Source organism: Hyla sarda, chromosome 4 (genome assembly GCF_029499605.1).
Source record: "Hyla sarda isolate aHylSar1 chromosome 4, aHylSar1.hap1, whole genome shotgun sequence".
Lineage (NCBI taxonomy): Eukaryota > Metazoa > Chordata > Amphibia > Anura > Hylidae > Hyla > Hyla sarda.
Window position 1 is genome coordinate 196,679,552 of NC_079192.1, and position 23,024 is coordinate 196,702,575.

General features: G+C 44.5%; 1 protein-coding gene across 3 annotated transcripts in view; it reads left to right on the forward strand.

Moving 5' to 3' along the window:
- The window catches only part of LOC130368872 (uncharacterized), a 192,531-nt gene that overhangs the window by 14,795 nt on the left and 154,712 nt on the right, over positions 1-23,024 (forward strand). For 2 of the 3 annotated variants that reach the window (XM_056573209.1, XM_056573208.1), the window contains exon 2: positions 15,696-15,787. The exons of the other annotated variant lie outside the window; for it this stretch is intronic. In XM_056573209.1, coding sequence (XP_056429184.1) covers positions 15,696-15,787 — 92 coding nt within the window. The remainder of the gene's footprint in view (positions 1-15,695; positions 15,788-23,024) is intronic. 3 annotated transcript variants of the gene reach the window in all.

The following is a 23,024-nucleotide window of genomic DNA, read 5'->3' on the forward strand; positions in this document are numbered from 1 at the left end:
AATGTGCGGTATTAACCCTTTAGAAGCAGCGGTCAAAGCTGACCGCCGCTTCTAAAGCGAAAGTGAAACTATCCCGGCTAGTCAGTCGGGCTGTTCGGGACCGCCGCGGTGAAATCGTGGCGTCCCGAACAGCTTACAGGACACCGGGAGGGCTCTTACCTGCCTCCTCGGTGTCCGATCGACGAATGACTACTCCGTGCCTGAGATCCAGACAGGAGCAGTCAAGCGCCGATAATGCTGATCACAGGCGTGTTAATACACGCCAGTGATCAGCATAGGAGATCAATGTGTGCAGTGTTATAGGTCCCTATGGGAGCTATAACACTGCAAAAAAAAAGTTACAAAAAAGTGTTAATAAAGGTCATTTAACCCCTTCCCTAATAAAAGTTTGAATCACCCCCCTTTTCCCATAAAAAAATAAAACAGTGTAAATAAAAATAAACATATGTGGTATCGCTGCGTGCGTAAATGTCCGAACTATAAAAATATATCATTAATTAAACCGCACGGTCAATGGCGTGCGCGCAAAAAAATTCCAAAGTCCAAAAAAGCGTATTTTGGTCTCTTTTTATACCATTAAAAAATGAATAAAAAGTTATCAAAAAGTCCGATCAAAACAAAAATCATACCGATAAAAACTTCAGATCACGGCGCAAAAAATGAGTCTTCATACCGCCCTGTATGTGGAAAAATAAAAAAGTTATAGGGGTCAGAAGATGACATTTTGAAACGTATAAATTTTCCTGCATGTAGTTATGATTTTTTCCAGAAGTGCGACAAAATCAAACCTATATAAGTAGGGTATCATTTTAACCGTATGGACCTACAGAATAATGATAAGATGTAATTTTTCCTAAATATGTACTGCGTAGAAACGGAAGCCCACAAAAATTACAAAATGGCATTTTTTCTTCGATTTTGTTGCACAATGATTTTTTTTTCCGTTTCGCTGTGAATTTTTGGGTAAAATGACTAATGTCACTGCAAAGTAGAATTGGTGACGCAAAAAATAAGCCACAATATGGATTTTAAGTGGAAAATTGAAAGGGTTATGATTTTTAAAAGGTATGGAGGAAAAAACTAAAGTGCAAAAACTGAAAAACCCTGAGTCCTTAAGGGGTTAAAGGGGCACTCCGGTGGAAAACATTTAATTTTTTTTTTAAATCAACTGGAGCCAGAAAGTTAAACATATTTGTAAATTACTTCTATTAAAAAATCTTAATTCTTCCAGTACTTATTAGCTGATGAATACTACAGAGGAAATGGATTTTTGTTTTGGAACACAGAGCTTTCTGCTGACATCACGAGCACAGTGCTCTCTGCTGATATCTCTCTCTGTCCATTTTAAGAACTGTCCAGAGTAGGAGAAAATCCCCATAGCAAGCATATGCTGCTCTGGACAGTTCCTAAAATGGACAGAGATGTCAGCAGAGAGCACTGTGCTCGTGATGTCTGCAGAAAGCATTGTGTTCCAAAAAGAAAAGAATTTCCTCTATAGTATTCAGCAGCTAATAAGAACTGGAAGGATTAAGATTTTTTAATAGAAGTAATTTACAAATCTGTTTAACTTTCTGGCACCAGTTGATTTAAAAAAAAAAAGAAGGTTTTCCACCGGAGTACCCCTTCAATGAACGTTCCCTGTATTACAATGCCAACATTGTGGGGAGTTTCTAGTGTTAAACTTTGCCATCATTACCGAGGTGAGGTACCATCGATACAACAATTTACAGGAGGATTCTAAGTGAGACATACAGTGCGAAACTTTGGATGGGATAGAGAATGTTTTGTCCCATGATTCTTCAAAAATGGGAGAGAATCTTTACAATTCAAGGGTACGTTCACATGTACAGGATCCTGCACAGATTTGATGTGCAGGAATTGTAACTGCCGATTAGAAGCTGTGCTCAGTCATTTAGTTTACATTGAAATCTGGAGCAGAAAATCCTGTGCATCAAATTCTGTGCATCAAATCTGCGTACGTGTGAACATACCCTAATAGTCTCCATAGGGGACTGTTTATAGCAATCATTTGATTGCTAATACTGTTCAGTGCTATGCATAGGGCATAGCACTGATCAGTATTATCGGCGATCTTCTGCTTTGGTCTGCTCGATCTCGGACCAGAGCAGAAGACCCCTGGAGACGGACCGAGGCAGGTGAGTGGACCTCCGGCCACCATTATGGATGATCGGATCCCCACACTGCCGCAGATGCCGTGATCTGTATTGATCACGGCATAGAAACACAGAATGTGTCGGCAGATAAGAACCATTTGGCCCATCTGGTCTGCCCAATAATCTGAATCCTATCAATAGTCCCTGGCCCTATCTTATATGAAGGATAGCCTTATGCCTATCTCTATCTTATATGAAGGATAGCATTATGCTTATCCCATGCATGTTTAAACTCCACTGTATTTGCAGCTACCACTACTGCAGGAAGGCTATTCCATACATCCAATACTCGCTCAGTAAAGTAATACTTGTCCTCTTGTGGTAGCTTTTCTTCTTTTAAATATGCTTTCCTCCTTTATCCTGTTGATTCCCTTTATGTATTTAAAAGTTTCTATCATATCCCCTCTGTCTCTTCTTTCTTACAAACTATACATGTTAACGTCCTTTAACCTTTCCTGGCATCTGATGGGTTAATGGTGCACATCAGCACGATCGCTGATGTTCACCATTACTGAGGGACTGGCTGATAGCAGCCGGGACATGCCGTGCATGACACAAGCACCACTCCGGTGCTCGCGGTCATGGACAGGACGGAAATGTACATCCTGGTGCGTTAAGTACCAGAGCACAAGGACGTTAATCATTTTTTCATATTCTGATATTTGACTTCAGAGGTTCTTCTATATCTAACATGCCTTAGAGGTTGTGGTGGTGGGGGGATCATTCCTCCACATATGGTATGATCTCAAATAGTAACTTATATAAATTATCTTTTGGGAGGCTCTGCCAGGTTGTGAATCTAAGAAATCTTGAATAGTACTCATACATGGATCTCATTGTGTTTGCTAATTCCTGGAAAAGACTCCCGAGTTAGTACTGACTAGTAATAACATTTTTTTCTGGATAATGGTTAACTAAATATTAGCCTTACCGGACTGAGAAAACTTCTTTAATAACACATGGTCCTCCTGGTACCACTTCTTCCTTATCATAAGATTGTGGAGCTCTAAATTATCAGATGTGAGCACAGAGGTACGGCATTGTTGATTCTAGGGTTTTTCTTCAGTGCTTTTGCACCTGGCAGGCATGATGACCTTGGGTGATTGTGGGCGACCATTTTTCTCCATACCCCTACATGTCCCTCTCTATCTTTTTATTGTTTTGTCTCTTTTAGTCCTTAGGTTTTTTTTTTTAGTCTAGGTTTCTTAACTCCTAGAGAACACCCTGGCTGCCTGATACTTAGTGCACAGGATGTAAATTTATGTCCTGAGCAGCATTCAGATTATGAAGTGAACGCAGGAGCTAATGATCATGCCCGCCATAAACCCTTTAGATGCCATGATCAATAATTAGCTATACTCATCGGACCATCTAAAGCACAATCACGAAGGTCCAATGAGTATAAATGATGGCCGGAGGCCACCTTACATGCTCCATGCCACTCTCCGGGATAAACTTGTATGGTCTGTCTTCTGGCAGGTTATATAAGTGGATCACCGATATTAATGATCAGTGCTATGTCAATGCATAGGACTGAACAATAAAAGCAATCGAAAAAAAAAATATTTGGTATTGCCACTTACCGAAATGTCTGAGCTATTAAAATATAATGTTAATGATCCCATATCGTGAATTATATGGATCCACAGAAAAAAGATAATGTTAGTTTTACAGTAAAGTGCACTGGGTAAAAATTGGTTTGGTAGCGACAAACATTTTATGGTAAAATTAAAGTGGTTATTACAAAGTACAGTTGGTTGCCCAAAAAACAAACCCTCATATGGGTCTATGGATGGAAAAATAAAAAAGAGGTATGGCTCTTAAAGGACGAGGAAGAAAAAACTAAAATGCAAAAAATTAAATTGCCCTTAAGACCAAAATGGCCTTTGTCCTTATGGGGCTAATTCTCAAGTTTCAATGGGGAATATTGTGTGGGTTGGTTATAACTCTCTTTATAATTTTTTCTCCTACTATTTCAGGCATTTATTATTGCAACAGAAGAGTTTTTTTTTTAAATAGTTTGTAGGATTTGATTAAGGTTACAGTCATACATTCTTTATGCTATTGGGGAATTACAGTGTGCTTTTTGTACAGTTGTTTTATCCTATGAAGCCTTTTCTCTTTTGAGTTAATATGTTTTTCTAACTTTATTAGAACATTTGTTTAGCCTTAAAATGTGTTTACTTGCCAAAGAGGAGTTAGCAGAAAAGATTCCACTGTTTTATGATCTGGACATTTGTGCTATATTTTTGCTGGAAGCTGCTGTCATAAATGAAGGGTTAAACCTTAGTTTCTAAAAAAGGAAGGCATGTTTGTGGTTATCAGTTCAGGAATTTTAGTGCTTCTGTCCAGAGTTGCTTATTTTGTGGTGCAGTCATATAATGGGAAAGAATTTCGGTGAGAATTGTATCTACTTTTGGGAAATAGTTCTGATCAGGTCAAAATCTGTGGTGCAAGTATACTAAAGTTTTTTCATTTTTCTACAAAGTTACGGTAGATGTTACAAGCTTTGGTATTTTCAGACACTTCCCAATCTCGGTTGTTGTTTGCGGGGTCCACAGACAGGGCATTTGCCCTCAAGGTGTTGATCAAGCACAAGGTCCTCAATATTCAGAGGCATTGAGGAATTCTGTGGAATTGTAAAGACAGTTTCAGATCCTAAGTTGCCTGATTATTTTAAATTGAGATGTGCAATGCATATATTAGCCACACTCTCTAAATCCATTGTTTTCCCATGAGTTTTTTACACTAGGTCATTGAAGGTATACATTGTGGGATTACACTCTTTGACACTTAAAGACAACCAAAACACAAAGGCACCTATGTAAATTATACTAAATCTGAATTTTGTTTATTTAGCAAACAACCACATGTCTTCCTCTCTCACTCTGAAATTTCCCTGTGACATCTTCTGATCCCCTGCTGAATGTTTTCCATGCCATTTCCAGGGCAGACTTATCTCAGCAATAATGGCCGACTGAGGTGAGACACCTAGCCAAGTCTGTCTCTATGTAGCAGCCAGAGCGTTCAGTGAGGAGCCAAAGATGTCACATGGGACGCCCAAGGCAGAAAGGTAGGTGAGTATATGTTATGTCTTTTTCATTACGTTAGTTTTATTTATTTTTCACTGTTTCATTAAGCAACAAAAGGGGGACAGTTAGAGGAAAAAGGTGAAAGCAAAACAAAATCAAAGAAACATTCTCTAACATATACAAGCATAATAAAACACAAAGAATGGATTTCAATTAAAAGTGCTATGGGGAGCTATAGTTGTTAGCAATAAGTTTTATGGACTGTTTTAGAGGCGCTTTTTTAGGTTTCTTATAAATGTCGTGATCCAGAGCGGTTGTCTACTCACGACTTCCTGATGGCTTTTTCACTGCTGGGCCTTTATTCTATTTTTGATGACTCTATTTGTTTGCTTCTGACTTGATGCCGCCTCATTATTATGCTCGTCATTATTATTCACTGCTGTGAATTCATTTATACATTTATATATTATATGCTGCTTATTTTACCTAAAACCACTTTATAAAACTCTTTGAAAATAAATATAAAAAGTGCATATGGGGAACAAGGAAAAAAAACTACTTTGAAAAAGAAAAAGAAAGAAAGCGTGAAAGGAACCAAGAAAAAGAGGAGAAAAGGGAGAGAAACCAAGCAATGGGGGACAAATGAGAAGACCTGCTAGTCCTCCTCCCACGGTTGCCATTGAGAAATAAATGCTTCATTGGCTGAGCGTGAAGCTGCCAAACATTCCTTCCCAATACCTGGGCTCACTCCTCCTAAGAGGTCAGACGATTATCCAAAAGAAGCTAAAGAAGGGTAGAATACACTGGCAGGAGGGGGTTCTTATACACATAGTCTCAATAGGAAATGGGAGACTATGAAGGTCACAGGCCTCCTTTAATCTATATATATATAAAACTCAACGTGTATGTATGTATGTTCCAGTATCACGTCCAAATGGCTAAAGATATTAACATGAAACTTGGCACACATGTGACTTATATGTCAACAACAAACATAGGATAGATGATTTAACCCTTACTCACCCACACTTGCCAGGGGCAGGGTTTATATTTAGAGTCCCATACAAGTCAATGGGAAATATATATTACTGCATAACTTCCAAACGGCTGGAGATATTTCCATAATACTTGGTCACATGTTACTTATATGTCCACTTAAAATATAGGATAGTTAATTTAACCCTTAACTACCCCCATTTGTGAGGGTTGGGGTTTTTGTTTAAAGTCCCAAGCAAATTAATGGGAAATGTATGTTCCCATATAACTTCCATACGGCAAGAGATATTTCAATAACTGGTACACATATTATGGGTCGGGATATGAGGATGGGATAGGAGGTCGGGATAGGAGGATGGGATAGGAGGTCGGGATAGGAGGACGGGATAGGAGGTTGGCATAGGAGGACAAGATGTGAGGACGAGATATGAGGACGAGATTGGAGGTTGGGATATGACAACAATACATGAGGACGGGATATGAAGTCAAAAGCTTCCTCCTTTGTTTATTTTCCTCCCCAACAAGGATTAGGAAGGAAAAACCGGGCAACGCCGGGTATTCAGCTAGTCTATATATATATATATATATAAAACTCAACGTGTGTGTGTGTATGTGTGTATGTTCCAGCATCACGTCCAAACGGCTAAAGATATTAACATGAAACTTGGCACACATGTTACTTATATGTCAACAACAAACATAGGATAGGTGATTTAACCCTTACCCACCCCGATTTGCCAGGGACGGGGTTTATGTTTAAAGTCCCATACAAGTCAATGGGAAATATATGTTACTGCATAACTTCCAAACGGCTGGAGATATTTCCATAATACTTGGTCACATGTTACTTATATGTCCACTTAAAATATAGGATAGTTAATTTAACCCTTAACTACCCCCATTTGTGAGGGTCAGGGCTTTTGTTTAAAGTCCCATGCGAATCAATGGGAAATGTATGTTCCCACATAACTTCTGTACAGCTGGAGATATTTCAATACCTGGTACACATATTACGGGTCGGGATAGGAGGTCAAGATAGGAGGTCGGGATAGGAGGACGGGATAGGAGGTCGGCATAGGAGGACGGGATAGGAGGATGGGATAGGAGGTCGGGATAGGAGGTCGAGATAGGAGGTTGGGATAGATGAACTGGATAGGAGAACGGGATAGGAGATTGGGATAGAAGGTCAGGATAGGAGGTCAAGATAGGAGCAGGGGATATGAGGATGGGATAGGAGGTCAGGATAGGAGGTCAGGATAGGAGTTTGGGATAGATGGATTGGATAGGAGGACGGGATAGGAGGTAGGGATTGGAGGTCTGGATAGGAGGTCTGGATAGGAGGTCGAGATAGGAGGTCGAGATAAGGATAGGAGGACGGGATAGGAGGTCAGAATAGGAGGCCGGGATAGGACATCAAGATAGGAAGACGGGATAGGAGGACGGGATAGGAGGTCAAAATAGGAGGACGGGAAAGGAGGACAGGATAGGAGGTAGAGATAGGAGGACGGGATAGGAGGTCGGGATAGGAGGTCGAGAAAGGAGGACGGGATAGGACTGGATAGGAGGACGAGATAGGAGATTGAGATAGGAGGACGGGTTAGGAGGTCGGGATAGGAGGACAGGATAGGAGGTCGGGTTAGGAGGACGGGGTAGGGGGTTGGGATATGACAACAATATATGAGGACGGGATATGAAGTCAAAAGCTTCCTCCTTTGTTTATTTTCCTTCCCAACAAGGATTAGGAAAGAAAAACCGGGCAACGCCGGGTACTCAGCAAGTGTGTAATAAAGGTGGCTGAGCTGGGTGTATTGCCATAACGACAGAGGATTTGAAGGTGTATTAATTAGCACCTCAGGCATTGTCTTCATGGAAGATGACTGAAGGACCTGTGAGAACAGAAAAGTAAAGCCCCTCAGTCTACCTTAAAAATTATCCCTGGCTGGTGAGAAGTCAGGGTTTCCCAGATAGGAGTCAACAGGCCACTGGGACAAAGTAAACCCACTTTACCCCGATACGTAGTACAAACTTGCAGTAATACCTGTACCAAGGGAAAGCTAGCAAGGTAGGAACCCGACTAGTAGGAATGACATACTCACGGGATAGCTGTAAGCATAACAAGTTAGAGAGGATTTGAAGCAAGCCCACAGTTTAGAAGCTGAGTGATCAAACCAGTGTATAATTCAAGAGAACACTGCTGTTAAGTAATAACAAAAAGAATCAGGCCCCAACCTCCTGTCCACTTTGATCTAATCATAGTAAGGTGGGCCAGTCTATTGCACAAAGAGCCCCAGATATATCATATGAAAAGTCTGGTCAACATACCAAAAAAGGAGATACAAAAGATGAGGCAGAAGGGTCATCTTAAAGGGGTACACCTCTAAACATCTTATCCCCTATCCACGATCTCTGTGCAGCACCTGCGTTCGTTTAGAATGCTGGGTGTGGGCAGCGGGGTTGTGATGTCATGCCACACCCCCTCAATGCAAGTCTATGGGAGGGGGTGTGGCGGCAGTCATATCCCATCCCATAAACTTACATTGAGGGGTTGTGGCGTGATGGCATGAGGGGCGTAGCCGTGACGCCACGCCGCCGCACCTAGCATTTGGAACAAAATATTCAGAATGCTGGGGCAGCGGAGTTACTTCTTTAACCCCTTAAGGACTCAGCCCATTTGGGCCTTAAGGACTCAGACAATTTTATTTTTACGTTTTTGTTTTTTCCTCCTCGCCTTCAAAAAATCATAACTCTTTAATATTTTCATCCACAGACTAGTATGAGGCTTGTTTTTTGCGCGACCAGTTGTCCGTTGTAATGCCATCACACCATAAAATGTATAGCGCAACCAAAAAAAATACTATTTCTGTGGGAAAATTAAAAAGAAAACCGTAATTTTGCTAATTTTGTAAGGTTTCATTTTCACGCCATACAATTTACGGTAAAAATTACATGTGTTCTTTATTTTTTGGGTCAATACGATTAAAATGATATCCATAATAACATACTTTTCTATTACTGTTGCGCTTAAAAAAAATCGCTAACTTTTTAACCAAAGTAGTACGTTTAAAATCCCCCTATTTTGAAGACCTATAACTTTTTCATTTTTCCGTACAAGCGGCAGTATGAGGGCTCATTTTTTGCGCCGTGATCTGTACTTTTTATTGATACCATATTTGCTTATATAAAACTTTTAATCCATTTTTTATTAAATTCTTTTGAAATAAAATGTTATAAAAAAGCTGCTATTTTGATATTTTTTTTAATGTTAATGCCGTTCACCGTACGGTATCATTAACATTTTATTTTAATAGTTCAGATATTTACGCAGGCGGCGATACCAAATATGTATATAAAATATTATTTTTAACATTTTTGGGGGGTGAAATAGGGAAAATGGGACAATTTACGTTTTTATTGGGGTAGGGGGTTTTTCACATTTTTTCACTTTTTTTTAAACTTTTATTTTTACACTTTAGGGGACTATTTATAGCAATTATTCGATTGCTAATACTGTTCAGTTTTATGTATAGGACATAGCACTGATCAGTGTTATCGGTCATCTTCTGCTCTGGTCTGCGGGAAAGCAGATCAGAGCAGAAGACTCCGGGAAGGCAGCGGAGGCAGGTGAGGGGACCTCCGTCTGCCATGCTGGATGATCGGATCACCGCGGCAGCGCTGCGGGCGATCTGATCATCCATTTTAGTGACCGCGATGCTGCAGATGCCGTGATCTGTATTGATCACGGCATCTGAGGGGTTAATAGTGGACATCCGCGGGATCGCGGATGACTGCCATTACTGGCGGGTCCCTGGCTGCGATCAGCAGCCGGCACCTGACGCACATGATCCGGGCATCGCTCCGATGCTCGCGGTTATGCTTAGGACGTAAATGTACGTCCTGGTGCGTTAAGTACCAGCTCGCCAGGACGTACATTTACGTCCTGCGTCGTTAAGGGGTTAAGGATGTTAACCCGACCTATCCATGAGAAGTCTATCCCACTTTCAAACTTTAAAAGAGACCTGCAACTGATCGAAGTTCAATTCATAAATCCGGGGCATGTCATTAGGGACTTGAACTCCCAGAAACGAAATAGAAGAGGACTTCCAAGTGAAACGTAAAGTTCGGCACAGAGGGAATGTGACTGCTGAGCCCAAGGAGACATCCAGGGTCATGTTCTTGGATAGATAAATCTTGTAGTTGCTAAAAACTGCTGTATTCAGCAATGACTAAGAACACAGCCGGCAAGAAGGCCTCCGAACAAGTAAGATACAACAAAAGATGATCGGCAAAAGCCCCTGATGCTCCATCACCAGAATGCATAATAGAGGCAACAAGGAGCAACCTTGCCTAGTGCCATTTTTGATATTTTGTGAATCGGACAGCACCCCATTAATTCTTATTCTAGCCTGGAGTGACTAAGGCCAATTTGAGTAAGATCTTGACACTTGGACCGCCAATCCACCCTATCAAAGACCTTCTTGGCATACAAAGATAAAATCATACAAGGCTTGTGAGCAGTCTGCACATGCTGGATCAACAAGGAGTTCTTTAAGGTGTTGTCTCGAGCCTCTCTAGAGGGAACAAATTCCATTTGATCCGGAAGGACTAGGTGAGTAAGCAGAGGCTCAACAGCAGAGCAAGCATCTTGGCAAAGAGCTTAGCATCAACATTAATTAAAGGAATCGGGTAGTAGCTCTGACATATTTGGATCCTTTATTGGAATTACCACAATAAATGCACGAAGGAAGCAGGGGGAGTCATTGGAAACCACATTAAAGGTTAAAAGAAGACTAGGAGATACCGTATTTTTCGTCATATAAGACGCTCCGGCATATTAGACGCACCTAATTTTATAGGATAAAAATCTAGAAAATAAAGATTCTGAACCAAATACAATGTAAAGTATAGGACAGTGATCTTTAACCTGCGGACCTTTAAAAGTTGCAAAACTACAACTCCCAGCATGTTGGCTGTCCGGGCATGCTGGGAGTTGTAGTTTTGCAACATCTGGAAGTCCGCAGGTTGAAGACCACTGGTATAGGAGGTAGTACTCACGTGTCCCCGCCGCTCCGGACCCATCACCGCCCGTCAAAGCTGCCCTGGATGTCGCCCTCCATCGCTGTCGCCGCATCCCCGGGGTGTCCAAGTCGCTCCGGACCGTCTCGGCTGCCCGGTATCCTCGCTCTCCGTCGTCGCCATGATGTCGCTACGCACGCCGCTCCTATTGTATGACGGGACGGCGTGCACGACGACGTGATGACGACGAAGGAGAGCGCCGGCCATGCAGGGGATCCCGGCACGGAGCAGACACCGAGGAGGCAGGTAAGGTCCCTCCCGGTGTCCTGTAAGCTGTTGGGGACGCCACAATTTCACCGCGGCGGTCCCGAACAGCCCGACTGAACAGCCGGGTTAGTGTCACTTTCCCTGCAGACGCGGCGGTCAGCTTTGATCGCCGCATCTGAAGGGTTAATACAGGGCATCACTGCGATGGGTGATGTCCAGTATTAGCTGCGGGTCCCGGCCGTTGATGGCCGCAGGGACTGCCGCGATAGGTGTGTATTCGCCGTATAAGATGCACCAACTTTCCCCCCCCAGTTTTGGGGAAGAAAAAGTGCGTCTTATACGGCGAAAAATACGGTAAGTCCTGCTAGAGCACCTTATAAAATGTGGCAGTATAGCTGTCCGGGCAAGGACCTTTACCAGACGGCAAAGAAGAACTTTATAGATCATGCAAGCCAGACATATTTTATTGTTGTATATATAATGGGGAGATTTATCAAAACCTGTCTAGAGGAAAAGTTGCTAAGTTGAACACAGATTGAATCAGATTGCTTCTTTCTTTTCTGAAAAGGCCTCTGAAAAATGAATTAAGCGATCTGTTTGGTTGCTTTGGGCATCTTGGACACTTTTCCTCTGGACAGGTTTTGATAAATCTCCCCCAATGTGTCTGAATCTGTCTTGAAGACAATACATCAGGCCTCTTATTGTGCTCCCGGCAGCAGGTAATGTCTCAAAATATTGTAACGCTTCTGATCCCGTGACTTGCTTGCAGCCTATCGCCATCTGAAGAGGAAGTTGCCGGAACTCCCTAACAAGTCTATGTGATTTATGGCAATTCAGTCGACAGATTGTGATAGTCTGCAGGGAAGTCACAGGTCAGAAGTGACCTCGATATTTTCAGACATTCTGCTCCTGGGAGCTCGATTCTTGGTATCCTGAAAAAATATATTCCATTCTGAATTGCACACTGAATAAATGATGACTTAAATCTGATTGGTTGCATCGTTAAAATCCCTTCTTTTATATGTGAGGCCTATTCTGTGCAGAGCTTTTGAGCATGGGTACATTTTACCAAAAATAATTAGAACAATTTTCATGGTTATGTTGAAACTGTTTTCCTTGTTTACCAGTAGGAGTCTCCCAGAAATGCTTCAATTTTGACAGGTGGGGCACATTAAAAAAAACAAGCATTAGATACTGTAATTACAGCATTTGTACTATGAAAAAAATAACAGAAATTTTACAAATGGTGTTGCTTTTTTGTCATTGTAGCAAGGTACCTTGGAGTATGATCAGTGTTAATTATAGACTGATAATTTAATTAGGCAGACATATTGATGGATTATTTTTTGAGTTTTCAATGTTTTACATAACAAAGAACAGAATATTATGGTAAGTGTTAATATTTACTTTATGTTAATTTTAGTCTTTCTGCCACCAGAAAAATGCAAATATTAACTATACAACACAGGTAAGAAGATGTGACTGTTCTTCTTTATATATATATATATATGTGTGTTTTGGAATGTTGCCAAATATATACACTGCTAAGGTCTAGACATCGATTCCTCAACCATAGTTTACTTCCTGTTTTTGTAAGAGGTTATAGTATTGTGGCACCTGTGGTACATTTTTCTCCCAACAAAAAAGTTACACAATAACAAAAGTTTAGATATTACATTTTCTATGAGAGTTCTGAAACTGACAACATTTTGTCCTGCTGACATTTTATTGCAAAAATACAATTGGTCAGCAAAAGCAAGCCCTCATATGGCTCTGTGGATGGCAAAATTAAACAGTTATGGTTCCTAAAAGGGGAGGAGGCAAAAATGAAAACATAAACTTGAAAATTGACTCAAGACCAATACCTGCTGTGTCCTTAACCCCTTCAGGACACAGGGCGTACAGGTATGCCCTGACGTCCTGGTACTTAAAGGGGTACTCCGCCCCTAGACATCTTATCCCCTATCCAAAGGATAGGGGATAAGATGTCAGATAGCCGGGGTCCCGCTGCTGGGGACCCTGGGGATCGCTGCTGCAACACCCCTCTATCATTACTGCACAGAGCGAGATCGCTCTGCACGTAGTGACGGACAATACAGGGGCCGGAGCATCGTTACGCCACGGCTCCGCCCCTAGTGATGTCAGGGCCCGCCCCTGTCAATACAAGTCTATGGGAGGGGGCGTGGTCGCCACGCCCCCTGCCATAGACTTGCATTAAGGGGACAGGCCGTGATGTCTTGAGGGGTGGAGCCATGACGTCACACTGCTCCGGCCCCTGTATCGCCCGTCATTACGCACAGAGCGAACTCGCTCTGCGTAGTAATGATGGCGGGGTGCCGCAGCAGCGATCCCCGGGGTCCCCAGCAGCGGGACCGCGGCGATCTAACATCTTATCCCCTATCCTTTGGATAGGGGATAAGATGCCAGGGGTGGAGTACCCCTTTTATGACATAGGGCACACCTGTACGCCCTTGGCATTTCCGGTCACTGCTGCACACGGGGCAGTGATCGGAACGGGATGGCTGCTGATATCTATCAGCAGCCATCCCGGCATATCGCCTGGGGGGGTCCTGAGACCCCCCTTGTCGGTGATCGCCGTGATTCGCCGTTCGATTCCTGAAGGATAGGAGTGAGGTGGGTACCACCTCCTTCTATCCCCTATGATTAGCTGGTCAGGACTGACCGGCCAATCGCAGGGCAGGGGGGGGGGTTAAAGTTGAAATCCTCTGCTCTGCCCGCCCCTGGAAGTCCGGGCAGAGTGGTGGGAAGATAGCGGCGGGGGCCAGAGTGAGGGGGGACTGGCGATCGAGGTGGGGGACCGGCGATTGTGGCAGGCAGCAGTGGGACCGGCGGCAGTTAGGCGGAGGAGGTGGCGCAGAGGCAGCAGTGAAGATCAATGGTAAGTGATCTTCACAGCTGCCTTCTAGGAGTTGCCAAACTATAACTCCCAGCATGCCGACACAGACTTTGGCTGTCTAGGCATGTTGGGAGTTGTAGTTTTGCAACATCTTGAGGGCCACAGTTTGGAGACCACTGTGTAGTGGTTTCCAAACTGTGCCCTTCCAGATGTTGCAAAACTACAACTCTCAGCATGCCCAGACAGACAGTCCAGGCATGCTGGGAGTTGTAGTTCTGTAACATCTGGCCCTTCAGATGTTGTAGAACTCCCAGCAGACTGTCTGGGCATGCTGAGAGTTGTAGTTTTGCAACATCTGGAAGGGCACAGTTTGGAGACTACTATACAGTGGTGTCCATACTGTAGCCCTCCAGATGTTGCAAAACTACAATTCAAAGCATGCCCAGACAGCCAGGCATGCTGGGTATTTTAGTTCTGCAACATCTGGCCCTTCAGATGTTGCTGAACTACAACTCCCAGCATGCCTGGACAGTCTGGGCATGCTTGGAGTTGTAGTTTTGCAACATCTGGAGGGCCACAGTTTATAGACCACTACACAATGGTCTCCAAACTGTTCTCCTCCAGTTGTTGCATAACTACAACTCCCAGCATGCCCTTCGGCTGTCCGGGCATGCTGGGAGTTGTAATTTTGTAACAACTGGAGGCACACTGGTTAGGAAACACTGAGTTAGGTAACAGACTACAGCAGTGTTTCCGCACCAGTGTACCTCACGTTAGGGCTGGGCGGTATAACGGTTCATACCGAACACCGAAATGTTTGTGCTGCATGATATGAATTTTAACCCATACTGCAATACCGGTTTGGCCCCTCCCCCTCGGGAATTAATGAATTATCAGCCCAGCGCTGCGCTGTCCCCATTGGGGTAAATACTCACATATCACCCGCAAGCGCTTCCCTCCTGGTCCTCCTGTTTGTTGCGGCCTGCCGGCGCTGACACTCTATACTGTTCGGTATCCCTATGCCCGGGCTGCAAAAAATAAACAAAATAAACTTTCATTCACCTCCTGTTGGTCCAGTACTGGCCTCACCTGCATCCTGGGGACGGAAACGTTGGACAGCCGTCAGCCTATAACCGGCCGCAGTGATGTTCCACCTCGGCCGGTGATAGGCTGAGCCCACTGTCATGTAAGTAGCCGGCTTCTTTCATGACAGTGGGCTCCGCCTATCACCGGCCGATGCGGAACATCACTGCGGCCGGTGATAGGCTGACGGCTCTCCGACGTTCCCGTCCCCAGGAAGAGCGTAAGGCCGACGTCAGAACATGCGTTAAAGTTTATTTTGCTTATCTTTTGCAGCCCGGGCATAGGGATACCGCACAGTATAGAGTGTCAGCGCCGGCGGCCGCAACAAACAGGAGGACGAGGAGGGCAGCGCCTGCGGGTGATATGTAAGTATTTACCCCGATGGGGACAACGCAGCTGTTACACCGAGCGCTCCGGGTCCCTGCTCCTCCCCGGAGCGCTCGCGGCGTTCCTCTCTCTGCAGCGCCCCGGTCAGACCCGCTGACCGGGAGCGCTGCACTGACACTGCCGGCGGGGATGCGATTCGCATAGCGGGACGCGCCCGCTCCCGAATCGCATCCCAAGTCACTCACCTGTCCCGGCCTCTGGCTGTCATGTCCTGGCGCGCGCGGCTCCGCTCCTTAGGGCGTGCGCGCGCCAGCTCTCTAAGATTTAAAGGGCCAGTGCACCAATGATTGGTGCCTGGCCCAATCAGTCTAATTAGCTTCCACCTGCTCCCTGGCTATATTACCTCACTTCCCCTGCACTTCCCTGCCGGATCTTGTTGCCTTAGTGCCTTGAGAAAGCTACTACTGTGTTTACCCATACTGTGTTCCTGACCTCCTGCTATTTCTATAGACTACGAACCTTGCCGCCTGCCCCGATCTTCTGCTACGTCTGACCTTGCTTCTGCCTAGTCCTTCTGTCCCACGCCTTCTCAGCAGTCAGCGAGGTTGAGCCGTTGCCAGTGGATACGACCTGGTTGCTACCGCCGCAGCAAGACCAGGTGAAAACAAGTAGCAACCCTAGAACCAGTCCACCGACACGGTCCACGCCAATCCCTCGCTGACACAGAGGATCCACATCCAGCTAGCCGAATCGAGACAGCAGCGCTGGGCTGATAATTCATTTAGGAGGGGGGGGGGGGGGGAGAAGTAAATACCGTTATATACCGTTGAACCGCCAAAAGTTAAAATGTGAAGCACATTTGGTCATACTGCCCAGCCCTACCTCATGTTGTTGCAAAACTACAACTCCCAGCATGCATTGACAGCCGAAGGGCATGCTGGGAATTGAAGTTATGCAACAACTGGAGAAGAACAGTTTGGAGACCACTGTGTAGTGGTCTCCAAACTGTGGCCCTCGACCATATGTTGCAAAACTTCAGATGTTGCCGAACTACAACTCCCAGCATGCCTGGGCAGTCTGGGCATGCTTGAAGTTAAAGTTTTGCAACATCTGGAGGGCCACAGTTCTGAGACCCCTACACAGTGGTCTCCAAACTATTTCCCTCCAGTTGTTGCATATCTACAGCTCCCAGCATGTCCTTCGGCTGTCTGGGCATGCTGGGAGTTTTAATTTTGCAACAACTGGAGGCACACTGGTTGGGTAACAGACTACCGCAGTGTTTCCCAACCAGTGTGCCTCCAGCTGTTGCATAACTACAAATCCCAGCATGCACAGTCTGTCAATGCATGCTGGGAGTTGTATTCTTGCAACAGCTGAAGGTCCCCCCCCCCCCCCCCACGTGAAGGTACATTCACATGAGCAGGGGTTTACAGTGAATTTTTCCGCTTTAAGTTTGACCTGTGGAAAATTTTCTGCTGCAGCTCAAACTCCCAGCGGGAAACTTGCTGTAATCCCCCGCCCTTGTGAATGTACCCCAAAAACACCACACTAAACTAACACAAAATAAAGAGTAAAACACTGCATATACTCACCCTTACACTGATCTCCCCCAGCTGTTGCAAAATAACTCCCAGTATTGCTGGACAGCCATTGACTGTCCAGGCATGCTGGGAGTTTGCAACAGCTGGAGGCACCCTGTTTGGGTAACACTGTCGTAGGGTCGTATTTTGGTGGAGGAGGCACCATGCTGATTCCCCATAGGTGTTTGACAAATTGTCATTAAAGTTGGAATGTGAAAATGAAAAATTTTTTTTTTTTCACTAAAATGATTGTGTTACTCCAAATTTTTCTTTTTCACAAGGGGTAATTGGAAAAAAGCCCCCCAAAATTTGTAACACGATTTCTTCTGAGTATGGAAATACCACATATGTTGATGTTAAGTGCTCTGCGGGCGCACTAACATTTACAAAGCCCCCATGCTGCCAGAACACTGGGCCCCCCCACATGTGACCCCGTTTTGAAAACTACACCCCTCACAGAATGTAATAAGGGATGCAGTGAGCATTTACACCCCACAGGTGTCTGACAGACTTTTTTGAACAGTGGCCATGAAAATTAAAAAAAAAAAATTTCATTTGCACAGACCACTATTCCAAACATCTGTCAAACACCAGTGGAGTGTAAATGCTCACTGCACCCCTTATTACATTCTGTGAGGGGTGTAGTTTCCGAAATAGGGTCACGTGTGTGTGTATGGCGGGGTCCACTGTTTAGGTAGCAGGGGGGCTTTGTAAACGCACATGGCTCCCGACTTCTATTCCAACCAAATTCTCTCTCCAAAAGCCCAATGGCGCTCCTTCTCTTCTGAGCCCTGTTGTACACCTGCAGAGCACTTAACATCCACATATGGGGCATTTCCATACTCAGAAGAAATGGGGTTACAAATTTTGGGGGGCTTTTTCTCCTATTACCCCTTGTAAAAATGAAAAATTCGGGGTAACACCAGCATTTTAGTGAAAAAAATCTAATTTTTCATTTTCAAGTCCCACCTTAACAAAAGTTTGTCAATCACCTGCAGGCTGTTAAGGATCACTATACCCCTTGTTATGTTCCTTGAGGGGTATAGTTTCCCAAATAGTGTGTCATGTGTTTTTTTTTTCTGCTGTTCTGTCTAAATGCGACATGCCCCCCCCCCCCCCCCCCAAAGATCTTGAATTTTCTCCTCCACCTTGCTGCTATTTCTGTGAAACACCTAAAGGGTTAGCAAACTTTCTGAATGTCATTTTGAACACCTTGGAAGGTGCAGTTTACGTAATGGAGTCCTCCATTATGGGGTATTTCGAGCATAAAGTCACTCAAATTCACTTCAAAACTGAACTGGTCCCTAAAAAATTCTGATTTTGAAATTTTCGTGAAAAGTTGAAAAATCGATGCTATACTTTGAAGTCCCCTAATGTCTTCAAAAAGTAAAAACATGTCAACTTTATGATGCAAACCTAAAGTAGACATATTGTATATGTGAATAAATATATAATTTATTTGGAATGTCCATTTTCCGTACAGGCAGAGAGCTTTAAAGTTAGAAAAATACAGATTTTTCAACTTTGCCATGAAATTTTGGAATTTTTCACCAAGAAATGTTGCAAGTATTGACGAAAATTTTCCACTAACATACAATAGAATATGTAAGGAAAAAAGTTATCAGAATTAAATTCATAAGTAAAAGCATCCCAGAGTTGTTAATGCTTAAAGTGACAGTGTTCAGAAATGTAAACAATGCTCTGGTCCTTAAGGTCATAATGGGCTGTGTCCTTAAGGGGTTAAACAGCAACTGTTAGTAGTACTCCGTTCATTCTAGCCTTTAGTGTTATACGGTTCTGGTAGATTTAATATTGTTCCGCAAACAACTTCAGTACTCATTGTGCCGTCTCCTCTGCCACCTAGAAAGCCTGTTGAATTTACATGTATTTAGCCTGTAGTGTTATACGGTTGTGGTGCATTTAATATTGTTCGACAAACACCTTCAGTACCCATTGTGCTTTCATCCCTGCTATGCAAAAAGCATGTTAAAGTTACACATATTTAGCCTGTAGTGTTATATGGTTCTGGTGCATTTAATATTGTTCCTCAAACACCTTCAGTACTCATTGTGCTTTCATCTCTGCCACGCAAAGTTCAAAGCATTGCAGCTTAGATTTGACAAGTAGGTTGGTGGAAAAATTACCTAAAAAGGATAAAAGTAACCCCAAAAAAACATGCCTGGAAAACAAGTTTGTGGATATGGTAGAGGGCAGATAACCCCCGCCATGTTGTCTGCCAGTAGGAATGTCCCTAGCAGTACTAGTACAGTTAGCGGCAACAGCAGCTAGGTGTGGTGTGGCAGCTGCGTCGGCCATCCCTAGTTCTCACCGCCTAAGATAATTAATGTGGTTTCACAGGATGTTATGGCTTTACTGGAATATTTCTGTCATACGACTTCTGAGGAGGAAGACAATATGACGGTGAGCCTCCGGTAAGTGGATTTCTTGACGTCTACAATCACATGGGGAAGTGAAAAGGTCCATCCTAGAAGCTTTGCTTCCTCATCTCTGGCTTTGCCCCCCCCCCCTCCCTATTACTACTCAGAAGGATAGCACTAACCACGAGGAGTTGTGTGGGGGCAGTCAAGTTTTGGAGTGTGTTGGTGAGGTGGTGGAAGTAGAATCAGTGGTCGAGCCCAGCACAAGCGGGACTGGTGTTGGTAGGCATGGTGGAGATACTGTAAGGCTTCGAGGTGGCTATGCTGAGGGGGAGCAAGGAGCCCAAGAAGTCCATGCAGAGAGGAGTGGCGTGGAAGATAAGGAGTTTGATGTTGAGGATGATGTGATGTTGGACAGGACATGGGAACCACCTGGGCATGAGCTGACCTGTTTAGAGCAGTAGGGTAGTGGCAGTGCCAGCGAAGAAGAGCGTAGCCGAGGTAGGGGAAAAAACCTGTGAAACGTAACAGGCGTAGGGCTGCTGGTCTGATGAGCTCAGGTGATGTCAGCGCTACTGCCTGTTCAGGTTTCGGTAAAAAACCACACAGGTCAGGTGGTGCATTCCCTGTCCGATTATTCTCATGTGCGGAACTTCTTTTCCACCTTACCTGATGCAGAGAACGCGGCAATATGTTGTCTCTGCAAACAGAAAGTAAGCCGTGGCCAGGGTCCTAGTGTAGGAACTATGTCTCTACGTGTTATGGGCTCTCTCCTATTATCTCTGGCTCCGACAATTGCGGGGCGGGATGCTCCCGCACGCGTGTCCCAGGCGTTGCTATGGGTAACTCTCCGGCTGTTCTGTCCGGCGGTGAGCGCACTCCTTCTACCTGTCTCGGTGGCTCCGGGACTCGCTATGCGGAACGTTGCCCGCATGCGCGCCCCGGGCATCCCCTCACCTCTCTCTGTCCCCCGGTGTGTCTTCTGCTCTTCATTGCTGGCGCACACACCATCCTTCCTTAGGGCACGCGCTGGCATTACTAGATTTAAAGGGCCGATACGCCCTTAATTGGTTCCCTGCTGGTGGAACCTATATTAGTCCGGCACCTCCCTACCATGGTGCCGGATCTTTGTGCTTAGTGCCCTAGAGAAAGCGTTACTGTGTGCATTCCATATTAGTGTTTCTGACCTCCAGCTTGTGACCTGACTGCTCCTTTGCCTCCTGCCTACTTACCTCCAGCTTGTGACCTGACCTTGCTCCTTTGCTGCCTGCCTCCTGACCTTGTGCCTAGGATCCAACTACGCATCCTTGCAGCCAGCCTTCTGACCCGTGCTTCGTCTGTCTACGCTTCATTCTCTGTGCCAAGTTACATCTGGTAAACCTGTGTGGACAGATCGTGCCAGGGGTAGCGACCTGCCGCAGCAAGTTCATCCCGCTTTGCGGCGGGCTCTGGGGAAAACCAGTGGCACCTTAGATTCCGCTCCCTGGTACTGTCCTGCCATTGTCCACACAGGACAGCGGATCCACTTCTCCATATACGGTTAGACCGTGACACCACAAGGCCACGTGAAACAGTCGAGACGCCCCACAACGCCGGCTAAACGCTACTTCTGCTACTGATGATCCTCCAGATCCCTCGCAACTGTTTTACACCCCACGGGGAAGAGCGTATCTCATTCTCCTCCTACCCCACTCGCTGCAAAATATAGCGCTGCCATGCTGTGTTACACCTGCTGAGCCTCCACATGGTGGAGGAGCTGCTGCTCTGTCTGCAACAAGAGGTTTCACACTGGATCTCAAGTCGTGAGTGGAAATTGGGAAACATTGTCAACGATAAGGGCACAAACATCGTCAAAGTGCTGTGTCTAGGTGCTAAACGTTTCTTGGCAACTTGTCCAGGTGTCAAGCCAGTGGTGTCTACGTGCAGGTAAATTTGCGTTCGGTATAACTGTTCATATGCTTTTAAACATGGCTTGCTTCACCTGCAACATCAAAACGCTCTTCCACAACACCACCTTATTTGCAACGTTCCAACATGGTGGAACTCCACTTTACGCCTGTTGGACCGCCTCTACCAGCAGCGAAAAGCAATGACTGACTTTTTTATACAACAGCAAGACAATTTCTGAAGCCAGTGTGATTAAGAGCTATGGGATTGGCAGCTAATCAGGAACATTTGTCACATGCCAAGGCTGCTGGCTAAATTAAAATAGATTTTTTTTTTGCCAACCTGCTACTTCCAGCCAGGCCTGGACCGCCTGGCTGGCTGGGGCAAAATTTTGCAGGATACTACAACTTCCTCCAGTAAACCACTACATGTTGAAGGTTTGCTGTTGCAACTGGCCAAATTTTAAATTATTTTAATGGTTTCTCAACCGGCTGCTTTATGCAGGCTACTACAACTTCCTCGGGTAAACCTTTCTGACATGCTGAAGATTGCTGTTGCAACCTCCCTGCAGCCAGCCAGGCCTGGGTCACTTGGCTGGCTAAAATTTTAATAAATTTTAATGTTTTCTCAACCTGCTGCTTTATGCAGACTACTAGGACTTCCTCCAGTAAACCACTCTGACATGCTGAAGGTTGTTGTTGCAACCTCCCTGTAGTTTCAGCCAGGTCTACGCATACACCACCAAAGCATGTCAGCATCACCAGTTCAGGAACCATATAATTGAATTTTAATTTTAATTTCAAAATTTGAAAAAAACTTCATTGAAACATTATAACATTTTCAAACCCCCACCTTTCTGCTTCTACCAGTCCGCCATCTCCTGCTCTACGCTGTTGACATAACTCCGCCATTTCATGCTGTATACGCTAGTAACATCAGTCAGGATACAGCAGGATACTACAAGTAACACCAATCCACCATCACACTACTTTCAGCCAGGCCTACACATACACAAACCATCATCCACAAAAAAAGGATAGCAGTAAAAGCAAGATTTAGATAATTTTGATTAATATATTCCACAAATTTGTCGGAGAAAATATAAAATTCTCTTCTCAGTAAATTATAAAAAATATTCGCAGAAGATGGAGAATATTTTGCCCCATTGACACTCCATCTTGAACCACCAAAATGGGAGCACCCTATGCAAGAAACTGAATAGTATGCAACCAGTGCCTCCTCCTGATCTGTCAGTGAGTCAGAATGTAGAATTGTTTGCTACAGTTCTACCACCTATACCAATGATAATGTTCGTATAAACTTCTCACAGTCCCAATACTTGTAAAGCTTTAAAGTTTCTTATCTGATTTGCTACCCTTCATTTGTTCCCATTTATTTCCTGTTTTCTAAGTTTCTTAGAATAACTGTGT